General features: G+C 42.1%; 1 protein-coding gene across 6 annotated transcripts in view; it reads right to left on the bottom strand.

The window, feature by feature from the left end:
* Positions 1 to 4,546: 4,546 nt before the first annotated feature.
* The window catches only part of Spry3 (sprouty RTK signaling antagonist 3), a 9,191-nt gene continuing 1,137 nt past the window's right edge, over positions 4,547 to 12,600 (bottom strand). Inside the window, exons 2-3 of one of the 6 annotated variants that reach the window (XM_008769067.4) lie at positions 8,425 to 8,578; positions 4,547 to 7,715 (exon numbers count right to left, since the gene is read on the bottom strand). In XM_008769067.4, the coding sequence (XP_008767289.1) occupies positions 6,660 to 7,505 (846 nt within the window). In that variant the 5' untranslated portion in view covers positions 7,506 to 7,715; positions 8,425 to 8,578 and the 3' untranslated portion in view covers positions 4,547 to 6,659. Of the gene's footprint in view, positions 7,716 to 8,424; positions 8,627 to 12,600 lie in introns of those variants that run through there. The other 5 variants (XM_017598442.3, XM_008769066.4, XM_039089695.2 and 2 more) reach the window with 5 other exon arrangements.

Raw genomic sequence — 12,600 nt, 5'->3', positions numbered from 1 at the left:
GGAAATAAAAGTGACCTTCTTTTGAAATCTCTAGTTTCTGTTATGTTTAGGATAGCAATGGGTATGGATATCCTGTTCTGTGTCTCTCAAATTTAGAAGAATGTCTTTCCTGATTCCAAGTTATTCCACGAGTATTAGATCCCTAGATAATGTTTTCTTGGTCAGGCATATCAAAATGAAACAAAACAACAAAACAAACAAAAACAACAACAAAACCTTTCCTTACTTCTCGCCTTCTTAATAGAAGCTCCTTTGTGGGTAGTTTTCCTTCCTGGCTTTCCATGACTACTATCTTTCCGAAGAGACATTTTTACCCTTCCTTCTCTTGGGATTCAGATCGAAGTGTCTATTTTACATACTAAAGTCGACCACCTGGCCTCCAGGTTCCCCCCAGTTTCTACCTGTGGCTTGGCTGGCACACCCCACTCTCTACCCTCAACTATCTAGCTCAGGGGCTGGGCTTCCCCTCCCCCAGAAGCTCTTCCTTATACAATCCAGATACTTTGGTCTCTCCCCCCTCCCCCACTCTTTTTCTGTACTTCCTCCCCCACCTCTTTCCATGTCTCTATCCACTCTCTTCATGCACTCTCCTTCCTTTCTTTCTGTTCTCTCTCTCTCTGTCTGTCTCTCTCTCTCTCCTCCCCGCCCCCAATAAACCCGCCTTTATAATTTAATTTGACTTGAATGGACTCATTTCTTCGATGGATAACTTTTCACCTTCAAACCCAGACTAACCTCTGGAATGAAATCTATGAGTTTCATAGAATTCTGGGTTTAGCCTAAGGCCAATGCTGTGGTTGCATGAGACAGGCAAAGAATTGCATTTCTATTTTTAATCTATCAGTTCTTAATCCACCAAAGGGAAATATAATCCTCAACTTATAAATTTAATTGCCACTGAAGTTCAGTTTTAAAACACACACAATTGATGCAAGGGATTACTATTGGTTCGTGTTATGTTACAGATACATCAGTCAAATGATTATTTATTGCACACCCTATGACTATGACTAATATCGACTATTACATATTTCATTGTCACTGGTGCTGTGTATTTCAAATGTTCTCATCACAGACAGTTTTAAATGATTGAAGTAATGGCTAAGTTAGTTGGTTCAAACTCGGTCATTACTGTATACAAAGCCATAAAATACTTTATATATAGATATGGACGTTTGTAATTTATCAACATGCAATAAAAAACCTTTGTTTTAGAGATTCTATGTCACATCTGGGCTATTAATTCCCACAAACATAATATTTTTCACGTATGTATTAAACTATATATCAAATTGCTTCTGCTTTATTGATTCTTAAAAAAATCTCTAGGCTTTGTTACCTTCATTTTACAGATGAAGAGAGCAGAGCAAAGAGAGCATGGGATGAAGAGAGAAGCAGCGTATGATCAAGACCTAGCTATCTGTCTGCAGACCTGGATTCCTGCACTCCTTAGTTGCTAACTCACGATGAGGTTACGACTAAATCATATCCCCTCCCTAGACCTCATCACGGTCTGTATTTACAGAATAAGGTGATTTGACTTTCTCAAATGTGTTTACACATTATAATCACCTGGAAGCTTTAAAATACATTCCTTAACCCACTTCAAAATATTTTTATTTTAATTGGTCCCAGGGTATTGTGACTTCCATAACACTACAATGACTCAGAAGAAACTAATCCAGGGAAACCACAAATCCAGTCTGGTATTTCTCTGTGAAGGAAGGAAGAGAAACCTTGTCATTTAGTATAAGTCAAGAGCTGCAGAGTATGAGGAAGTGCTCAAGGCCTCCCTCTCTCTGTCTCTCTCTCTGTCTCTCTCTCTCTGTCTCTGTCTGTCTGTCTGTCTGTCTGTCTGTCTGTCTGTCTCTCTCTGTCTCTCTCTGTCTCTCTCTCTTTGTGTTTGTCTCTGCCTCTCTCTCTCTCTCTCTCTCTCTCTCTTTCTCTCTCTCTCTCCCTCCCCCCACCTCCCTTTCTTTCTGTCTCTAGGCATGTAAGTATATACACACACATTCTCATTCCAGTTGAAGAGCTATAGGGAATTGAAAAGAGCGTTTATAAAAGGTATTTGAAGAGTTAACAAATTAGAAGAATACATATTATGTTGTTAATTTTTTAAGGCTTTGTTTTCCTTCTGGACCCATGTTTAGCATTTCTTCTATTCTTTTCCTTCTTTCAATATGTTTTTTTTCCCCTTAGCTGAGGACCAAACCCAGGGCCTTGCGCTTGCTAGGCAAGTCGATGTGGTTTAAGTATTATGATGGGCTTGGGTTATTCTTCTTAGGTGTTAATCTTCATTGGAAGAAAGCCATTGAGAAAAAAATAGAATAAAATTATCATAAAGATGAATGAGCTCTTTCTTTCTTTTTTTTTTTTTACCTGTTCAGATCTCTCACGTTTTTTTCTACACTTGATCTTAGCCAAAAGGCCGAGAAGCGATCTCATGTTTTTTCTTAAATTCGATTTTTTTTCTTTTTTTACATTTCAACTGTTATTCCCTTTCCTGGTTTCCCGGACATAAGCCCCCTATACTGTCCCCCTCCCCTTCTTCTATAAGGATGCTCCCTCCCCAACCACCCCCCTCTCCCACTCCCATTCCCTTGCACTGGGGGTCCAACCTTGGCAGGACCAAGGGCTTCTCCCATTGGTGCCCACCAAGGCCATTCTTGACTACATATGCGGCTGGAGTCATGGGTCAGTCCATGCCTAGTTTTGCTTTTCCAGTGTGTTTGGATATCCAGTGTTTGCTTTGGTGGAAGAGCTGGGCTCTGATGATGCCAAGTAGTCTTGGTTTCTGTTGCTTGCCTCTGGCCATCAGGTTGTCTCTGGTGTTGGCTTATCTTGCTGTCTCTGACAGTGGCTTGATCTTCCTGTAGACCTCTGTGTCAGCACCCCTGTAGACCTGTTTTCTTTCAGCCTGATCTGGGAAGAGAGAGCTGTGCTCCCAGGTGTGTATGTGCTCCTGGAGACTGCAGGCAGAAACCCGCAGGGTTCTGCCTCTGACAGCTCCTAGGTGCCTGTGCCCAGGGGGCACAGATGACACTATGTGATTTCCTCTTGGGTCAGGAATGTGGACAGAGGGTAGTCTTCTCTGAGTTCTTAGAAGTGTTTGCACTTCTGAGGGTCCAGCTCTCTCCCCCACTGGATTTGTGTGCAGGGAGCTGTGTGACTGGTTCAGTTCCATTCCGGGTGCAGGCTGGACCCAGCAGGTTCCTGCAGCTGACTGTTCCTATATTCCTATGTCCACTATGCAGTTTCCTCTTGGACCAGGGATGTGGGCAAATGTGGGCATAAGTGGCAGTCTGTCCTGCGGTCTCAGGATGGTCCGTACTTTTGGGTGTTCAGCTCTCTCCCCCATGGGATTTGGGAGCAGGGAGTTGTGGGATAGAATCAGTTCAGTTCCAGGCACAGCCAGAAACCGGAAGTGCCCTGTCCCAGAGGACTTCTACCTCTGCCTGAGTCTACCAGGCAGGTCACTTGGAGCAGAAGAGTTGGTCTCACTTCTGCTTCCAGGGGTGTAGGCACTCTTGGTGACTCCAGCTTTTAGTCGGATTTCCTTTGCAGCACTTTTGACAGCACGGTGGTAAACTTCAAAGGTAAATTAAAGTTTGGTCACAGAAAAAGGGCCAAGGGATTCCTTCATTCTCCTTAGTTTAGACTTTAGGAAATAGGTGCAAAGTGACTTCTGGACAAATGTTTGACAAGGTTTAACTAGACTATAATCTTTGACCCCTTTCTCCTAATCTAGGCCTATATCCCCATTTTTCACCCTATCCAGTTGCTTTCAAAGATCAGGATACTTTGTTATTTTCGAAGGTCAAGATGGATAAGACAAGGAAGGGTAAGTTAAGATATCTGAAATTTTTAAAATGAAAATAACTCTGATTTCAATTCAGAAATTCGTAATGCCAACATTTTTGGAAACGATACAACTAAAATATGTCCATAATTGTTGCTTTATTCTTAACACAGGATCATGTTTATTGTCAGTAAGGTGATAAATGGAGTGCAATTAAGAGAAGAACTGATCACCATTGAGACTTATTACTCTGCAATGGTTTACACTGTACTTCAAATTTCTGTATCTGACTCTGGAACATGGAGGTGAGAGCAAAGCACCTAGGTTCAAACCTTAGTTCCATGTTTAGTAAGTTACTAAATAATTCTGCATTTCATTTTTATCTTTAAAATGGAGAAGGGAACAGTACCTATATCATGCAGTTACTGTGGGGGTGAAATGAGATAATACAGCTATTGTTAAATATAGACGATCTACTATCACGCCTACCACATAGCAGTATATAACAATGCACTATATTTATTATAGCTATTATGATAAAAAATGAGCTGAAATTAAAAGACTAACTTTCAGCTAATGGCGTAGAACACATATCAAGATACCAATATGTGGAAAGTAGCAAAATTCTGTGTAGAATGAGTTAACTAAAAGAAAATACCAAGCAGGAAACGCCCATGTATACATTCCGGTTTATGCAGTCCCTATCATAAAGCAGAGAAATAATGAAAACAGAGCCACTCTGAAGGGTTTAGAGTAATTTTGTATATATTTTAAATATACATGTGCAATACATTAAAATATATAGAGATGTGTGATTATATATTTACATATATATACATATCTATATGAAACCACAGAAGGAATACATATGCGGACTCACACGTCTGTGTGCGTACCTCAACAGGACCCATCTCTACGTAAACCAGACGCAGTCTATATCAGGCCAACTTGGACGTAAGTAAAAGCCCTGACTCGGCAGCAGATTGCATTCCAGAACCCTTCCGTTTCTCCTACCAAGTATAAGGCCATTTAAAAATACACTGAGAAGAACTCCTCTGGGTGTATGGCGGAGCCCAGGGCCCTCCTGGCAGTGCACAATTTGCCTGAGTAAGGACTGCAGGGTTGAAAGATCAAGGAGCTGTGAAGAAGGGGCTTGAAACTATTAAGCAAGCGTCCGTAGTGTAACTCTAGCTCCAGAACGATGCACTAGGACCAGAGAATCCTCAGATATCTGGACTAGAAGCAGATTTTGGATAGAAGCAGCGGGAAGTGTGTGTTGCTGCACATCACCATCCAGTTTTACCCGGATAACCGGGTATAGCTTTTAGGGGTTTGATAAGTCTGAAGGACAATGAGGCAGATTTTTAAAGATTAAACACAAATTATTTAAAGTTAAAGGATTTAAAAGCAACACAAGAGGTTACAGGTATTCAGGTTATCGGTTTAGGGCTTATAAATGTTTCAAGAAGCCTAACCTTATATATGGCACCGTTTGCAGCAATATCATTAATATTAATAATCATGATGTATTTATATATACAAAAATAGGACAAAGCAATTCTACAAGAGGAAATGGAAGTGAAGGTGTGTGGCTGTGTGCAACCCGATGTCAATACACCCCAGGAAGTTTCATAGCCATTAAAGACTTTGTGGCCTATAATCCTGTAATATATATATATGCATATTACAGAATATGTATATATCCAATAAAGGGATGTGGGATTCCCTTTCTCCCTCCCGTGCATGATCACGACTTCTCCTCACTCCACCCTGCCACACACATCCACGCATCATTAAAAGAGATGACGCGTAGAGTCTGGAAGTCTTAAACTAAGTCGGAGCACCTCGATTTCGAGCAAGCGCCCCCGACATCTATCTGTATTCCTTGATAAATTTTGAGTTTACTCACAGAGAGAAACTATAGAACTCTCACATCTCTTAGCAGAGGCCTTTTGCGCCCCTCCCCCCACCATGGCGGCCTTTTCCTCACTGAGTTTGCAGCACAGGTTTTGTACATTTTATAAGTGGAGTCGCTGGTTTGCTTTGGGGGTCGCTGCTTTGCACTGGGAGGAGTCGCTGCTTTGCATTGGGGGGTCGCTGCTTTGCATTGGGGGTCACTGTTTTGCATGGGGGGGTCGCTGCTTGGCATTGGGGGGTTCGCTGCTTTGCATGACGTGTCTTTCGCCTCAGTCGTTCACGGTGACTGAAACCTAGGCTCTCAGGTTGCTGCCATTGCACACAAAGCCGGGAGGCAGCACAGCGTGTGCAGCAAAGTGTGGACGTCATGGCGAAGACACGCCTGACACTTGGTCAGGGTGTCTTTATGTTTCCCCCCACACATTTGAGCTTCTACGAGGTAACGGAATTAAAGGCGATGTGCACTTGGGGGGCGGGGAGTTAACGGAATTAAAGGAGATGTGCGCTGGGGGCTGCCTCGATACCCGGCAGTTGGTTAACCACTCACTTATCATTGTGGAAAGACCATTGCACTAACTTGCGGCTTCTGAAGCCATGGCGAGGGGGTGGCTTCCTGGGATTGTTGACAAGAGTGCAACTCCCTTCCTACGTCAGACCTCGGTCTTCCCATCTGTAAAATGACCACACTGAATCGGACTAATGTTAATGCCTTCCAGCTCTAAAGTGTTAAGACTTTTAACGTCCATCATGGAGGCCCGAGCCATGCAGGTGGTGGCGGTTGTGAGAGCTGAGGGAGGGTGAGAGAGGGAGGGTGAGGGAGGGAGGCCGGGCGTCAATCACCTGAATCTGCCTTGACAGCCATGACAGCTGAGCAGGCCGGGTGTCAATCACCTGAATGCGCCATGACAGCCATGACAGCCATGGCGGCCATCTTGGAGGAAGGTCATACCGACTTCTCTTGGGCCTTGGGGCAGGGTGAGCCCCCGGAAGACATTTTTCTGCACACGGTGTTGGTGTGCATTTTGCAGCGGCAGCCCGGCCGTCGGAGGCTGTCATAGCCCCGCTGGCACAGGCGGAGGCACCCCCGGGTGGGCAGGTAGCAGCACAGGCAGGGTAAGAAGACGGAGATGACACCCATGGCCGCCCAGCGGAGGAAGCGAGAGCCGGGCCCGCAGGAGCAGGGCTCGTCGGCGCAGTTGTCCTCGTCGTCGGTGGAGCAGTGGTAGAAGACGCCCTGGACACAGCAAAGGCAGGTGCCGTAGTCGAGGAGGCTCTCGGCGGAGCAAAGGCAACGCTGGTTGCACACCCAGCAGGAGGGCAGGGGGCGGACCGCCGTGCAGGGGACGCACTTGCAGCGCCCGCACTCCTCGCAGATGAAGAGGCGATGATCACTGGACTGCCCAGCCGACTGCTCAGCTCCTCCCTTCAGAGCACCGTCGACCTTCGGGTGGGTTCTGAGGATGGACGACGGGCCTGAAGGAGAGGGTGTCATGGTGGCCAAGAGCCTTTGGTCAGAGGCAGTGGTGGTTTGCGACACGGAGCTGGCAATGCTGGATTGGCTGAGATGCTGAGGCAGGGGTTGCAGCTGATGGCACTGGCTGACGCTGCGCGGGAGCGCGGTGGGCGTGGTCGCCAGGGACCAATCAGACTTGTGGGTTTGCAGAGTCAGGGAAGGGCTGGAAAGAGTTGGTTTGCGGGGTGCCGGAGGCCGGTCCACGTAATCATTGCTGGCGTGAACAGAGCGCAGCTGTGCAATGGGCAGAATCGGTTGGGGGTCATCTGTCGCCATCTTGCCTGGATTTCTGAGCTCTGAGTGATTTGAGGTCAGAGGTCAGAGGTCAGAGTGGCACTTGCGGTGATTAAAAAAAAAGAGCCTAGATTTTTGAGCTCTGAGTGATTTGAGGTCAGAGGTCAGAGGTCAGAGTGGCACTTGTGGTGATTTAAAAAAAAAAAAAAGAGCCCTTGTCGTAAAATGGACCTCAAGGCGTATCAGAAAATCCTAAGAGAAAAGACACATAAACAATGTATGAGGACACACAAGTCACAAGTTCAGGGAACCCAAGAAAAAAAAGGGCTCATCGCCCCTTCATCTTTCATCGTGGGTTTCATGGGATACTTTTATATTCTTAGGGAAGTTACTCATTTTCAGGGAAATCCGGTCATTCTATTCAAAGGGCAAATCGGTTTGGGAAAATCATCTTGAATAGATAAAAGACACAGAAAATATTTCAGGAATATTAAAGATACCTTCTCTTGGTAGACCTTCGTAAGTTTCCAAAAAAAAATCTTCAAATTTTGTCTGAAATATTTTCTGTGTCTTTTATATTTTCAGGATGATTTTCCTAAAAAAAAATTCAAATTTTGTCTGAAATATCTTCCCTGTCTTTATATTTTCAGGATTGTTTTCAAAAAATCAACAGTTTTTTCTTAAATATTGTCTGCATCCTTAATATTTACCATTCTCCTGCTTCAGCCTCCGGAGTAGCTGGGACTATAGGTATGCATCACCACAGTCGACTTCCAGAACCCAACGTTTTAAAATAGACAACACTGGTTGTGTGGCGAAAATGACATCAAACTATAACACAAGCCCCGGGCTATTTTAAACATCACCCTAAGGATACACTTGTATTCAACAAACAAACGCTGTACATACTGCTTCCCTCCACTTCACGCCAAAAATGACTTTTGTGAAAAGATGTTCTTACATTGTGTTTAAGCTGAGTTGGACATTAGAAAATATATTCTTACGTCTTCACCACGCCACACATGGTTATGTAATCCTTCTCCTGAAGGCCTTGATGTTGGTCGGATCAACCAATGGTGATTGTCTACAAGTGGTAGACGCCTGGACCTAGAAGACTGAATGTTCGAAAAGGCAACGGAAACATGATGAATCAAAGAGACAACCTGGAACATAAAGATTGTTTTAAACATTATAAACATCAGAACGTAAAGATCATTAGCGTGAGTACAGTACAAACTTGAAATCTGTCAGGTTTTAAGCATCCTCAGGACGAATCAATCACTCACACTGCTGTATAATTTGGATAGGTTGAATAAATAATAAATACAAATGAAGAGAGAGACGGAAAACAGTATCCAATTAGGATTCTATAATAAAATAATGTCGATTTTTGAGAAAGTAACCCTGAAAATATATAAAGACAGATAATATTTCAGACAAAATTTGAAGATGTTTTGGGAAAATAATCTTTAAAATATTAAAGACACAGAAAATGTTTTAGAAAAAATAAAACTGAAGCAAACAACACTGAAATAGGCCCAGAGTGAAATGATAATGATATGGTTCATAAAGAGTTCAGCAGCTAATAATGGCTACATTTTGGAGGCTTTCGAGGCTATATTCTCTTATAAATCTGATTAGCTAAACTTACATCTGCTTAAAAATTAGATAACTGAGTCACGGAGCATCCATTATGTTTGATACTTTTGTCAAATCATTCGCTTTCTTTGGGCCTTACTTTTGCTACCTATATAATTATGGAGGTGGTCTAGATTTCCAAGGATTCTGCCCCATCATGGTCTGTATTTCTATACTTATGTAATTTAATCCTTCTCTTCATCCACACCATCTACATTTTCAGGTTTTGGGGGGTAAATTGGGCAAACTTCCCCTGTTTATTTGGACAATTCAAAAACAAAATTAGATTCACTTCCTTGCACTTAACACCCTTGCAAACTTCCCGCCCATAGCTTTACTAAAATCTTTACATGTAGTCCTTAGCACAGGAAGGAAATTGACAATATTCACTGGACATTTGAATAAACAAGAACACACTGTCCATCTGGGTTGTAGATTATATGTGAATGTAGAAGCTTTGGGCTGTGGAAAGTATTTGACACAAAACAAAATTGTAAGAAATGGGCTTATGTCCAACTCATCAAACATGGGATGGGTGGAGTCACTCAAATCTTGCATGCTTTAAATAGAGCAACATATACTGGATATAGTTTGATATATCAATTTCTAAAATACATGGAGAATGTGAAGAAGTAGCTACTTAAGACAATCGTATTATATTCCTAGCACGGGATTACTGCGAAGTCACCACATACTCAGAGGCAGACCCACAAAGCTGAAAGCTAAACTTGATAGAATCCAGGCCCTAATATAAACAGTTTAGAACCAACAATAAAAATGTCTAAAGGGAGGGGTTGGGGATTTAGCTCAGTGGTAGAGCGCTTGCCTAGGAAGCGCAAGGCCCTGGGTTCGGTCCCAACTCTGAAAAAAAAAAAAAAGAAAAAAAAAAGAAAAATATCTAAAGGGGCTTCGATCTGGTACCAGAAGGTCATATAGTGTTTAGATTAAAGAGGTATATTAAAATGGTAGTTAAAAGTATTAAAGGCAGAAAATACTTTAGAAAAAATTAGAAGATTTTATTGGAAAACAATCCTCAAAACGCTAAAGATACGGAAAATATTTATAGAAAAATTGACGGTTTGGGGGAAACAATCCTGCAACTATAAAGATACAGAAAATATTTCCAAAAAAATTTGAAGATATTTTTTAGGAAGATCATCCCGAAGATGTAAAAGATACAGAAAATATTTCAGACAAAATTTGAAGAGACCTTGGAAAAATAATCTTTAAAATATTAAATACACAGAAAATATTTAAGGAAAATAACATAGTTAGACTTTTTCAAGAGTAAAAGATTTTGTTGGACAATTAAGGAATTCTACAATAATGAAGCATCGCTGGCCTCAATTGAGGAGGCTGACAGCGTGAAGTCAGTTTCTTCCTGAGTTTAACTTCCCTCTTTCTCTCTCTCTCTCTCTCTCTCTCTCTCTCTCTCTCTCTCTCTCTCTCTCCTCTCTTTCTTTCTTTCTTTCTCTCTCTCTCCTCTCTTTCTCTCTTTCTTTCTTTCTTTCTTTCTTTCCCTCTCTCTCTCCACTCTTTCTTTCTTTCTTTCTTTCTTTCTTTCTTTCTTTCTTTCTTTCTTTCTTTCTTTCTTTCCTTCTCTCTCTCTCCTCTCTCTCTCTCTCTTTCTTTCTTTCTTTCTTTCTATAATTAAAGTGGATTCTGAGATCTAATGTGGGCAGTTAGGGTAATAGTCATATATTGGGGTTTGGTGTAGTAATTAAAGACTGGATGACAAGAAACTTTTTGATATCCTGGCCCTATCGGATCGATCTAGCTAAAGGAAGATAAACTGAAACAACAGGCATATTTTACAGCAGAAGGTGAGGGGGGGGGGAAGCTTGAAAAACAAATAAGCAAGAAACGACGTGTGGACTCCATGAGAAGCCACCACTGCATGCATGTCTGTGATTATTCAGGCGTCCACCCATTGAAAAGCCATTCTTCGTGAGCAGCGACACTTAGTAAACTGCCTGCTGTTAATTTGATATTTTGATAAGTGACCAAGAATATACACATCACATATTGCTAAATAGAAGTAAGCGTGGTTATGAGTCTTGGCTACACGGAGATGGGATCTGGTGATTTTTGTCACGTAGTCCCTCCGCAGTAATGAATGATGCATTGTAACCCACCCTTGTCAGTCTTGCCGGCCAGGTGCTCATGGCTTTCTGAATCGCCTCGAGATTTGCTATATTTGAGCTAAACAGGGATGTCTTTTCTTATTTAGGAACTAGGAAGCTAAACCTATTCATGAAATGGCAATGTTTACTAATGGGAAGAAAATGTATTTTCTCTCTAAACCTAGAATCTGCCATGTTGAGACAAAACTTAAGAGCTTTTCTGACTAAAGCTCTTCTATGCTGGTCCCTTAAGACATTTCTGAATTTTATGATAAATCTTTTTTTTTTATAGTGTGTGATTCAATTCTGATTTTTAAAAGGACGGGAGAAGAAAGAAGGAAGGACTGACTGCTGTTCTCTCCCACTCTCATGGGCTCAATGCTGGTTTGTACCTTTCTGTGTCATGGCTGTGAGGTGTGTTTCCCCCCCCCCCTGTACTCTGCTGTTATATACACTTGTTCTCAGAATAACCGAAAGCAAACGGGGGAATTTCTGCTATGGCTTTATGTGTTTTCTTAGTTCTACTATTCCAAAATCTGCTCTCTAAAAAGTCCTTCTCTGTGCAAAACCATTTGCATCCCTATCACAGTGCACAGCTCTCACAAACTCCAAGTTGTGTATGGTTTACATTATTGACCTCTCTGTTACCGACCAACTGACCGGGGCCTCCTTCCCACCCACCACATACATCTCCCTGGAGCTGCCAGGTCCCCACCACATTTAACTCTTAACTCGTCACATTGCTACCCCAATCCTATTCATTACTCTAATGGTTTTATTAAGACTTATATAGTTTATTTCAAGCCCCCAGAACCTTGCAGCTTTAAGAACCTGACGTTATTAAAGATAGAAGTTCTTTAGTGACGAGGGATGTAAAGAGGAATTGTAACACCAAACACATTCATGAGCTTCTGATGGTGAGGAAAATTCTAAGAAATCAGTCATTCATTTAAGAGGCTAGAATGTTCTTATAAGCCCCAAATTCTTTTCTAAGACAGAAGCAGCTCAGGTCGTGGTCTCAACACCTGCTTTACTTTGTGTTATTATAGGCAAGTGACCTCTCTGCTTCTTCATCTGCAAATGAAGATATATATATATATATATATATATATATATATATATATATATATATATGTAGAATTTTTTAAAGCCCATTTTTGCCCTGTTCTAAATTCCATGCTGGGTTCTGGCTGCAGATCTAAGTCTCAAATCCTTTCATGAAGAATTAGTCTCCTTCCTTTTCTATCCTTTGCTTCCTTACTACTTAGTTGTGAATAAATCCGAGTCACTCAGATCACTAGAGCGGCTCACAGCTACAGACCTAAAAGCAGAACACAGAGAAACAAAATGTCTAGAATTTGACAGTAAAGTCTTCC

The sequence above is a fragment of the Rattus norvegicus genome, chromosome 12 (genome assembly GCF_036323735.1).
Source record: "Rattus norvegicus strain BN/NHsdMcwi chromosome 12, GRCr8, whole genome shotgun sequence".
Classification (NCBI taxonomy): domain Eukaryota; kingdom Metazoa; phylum Chordata; class Mammalia; order Rodentia; family Muridae; genus Rattus; species Rattus norvegicus.
Note: the sequence above shows the minus strand (reverse complement) of the source record. Positions and strands in the feature narration are given on the sequence as shown.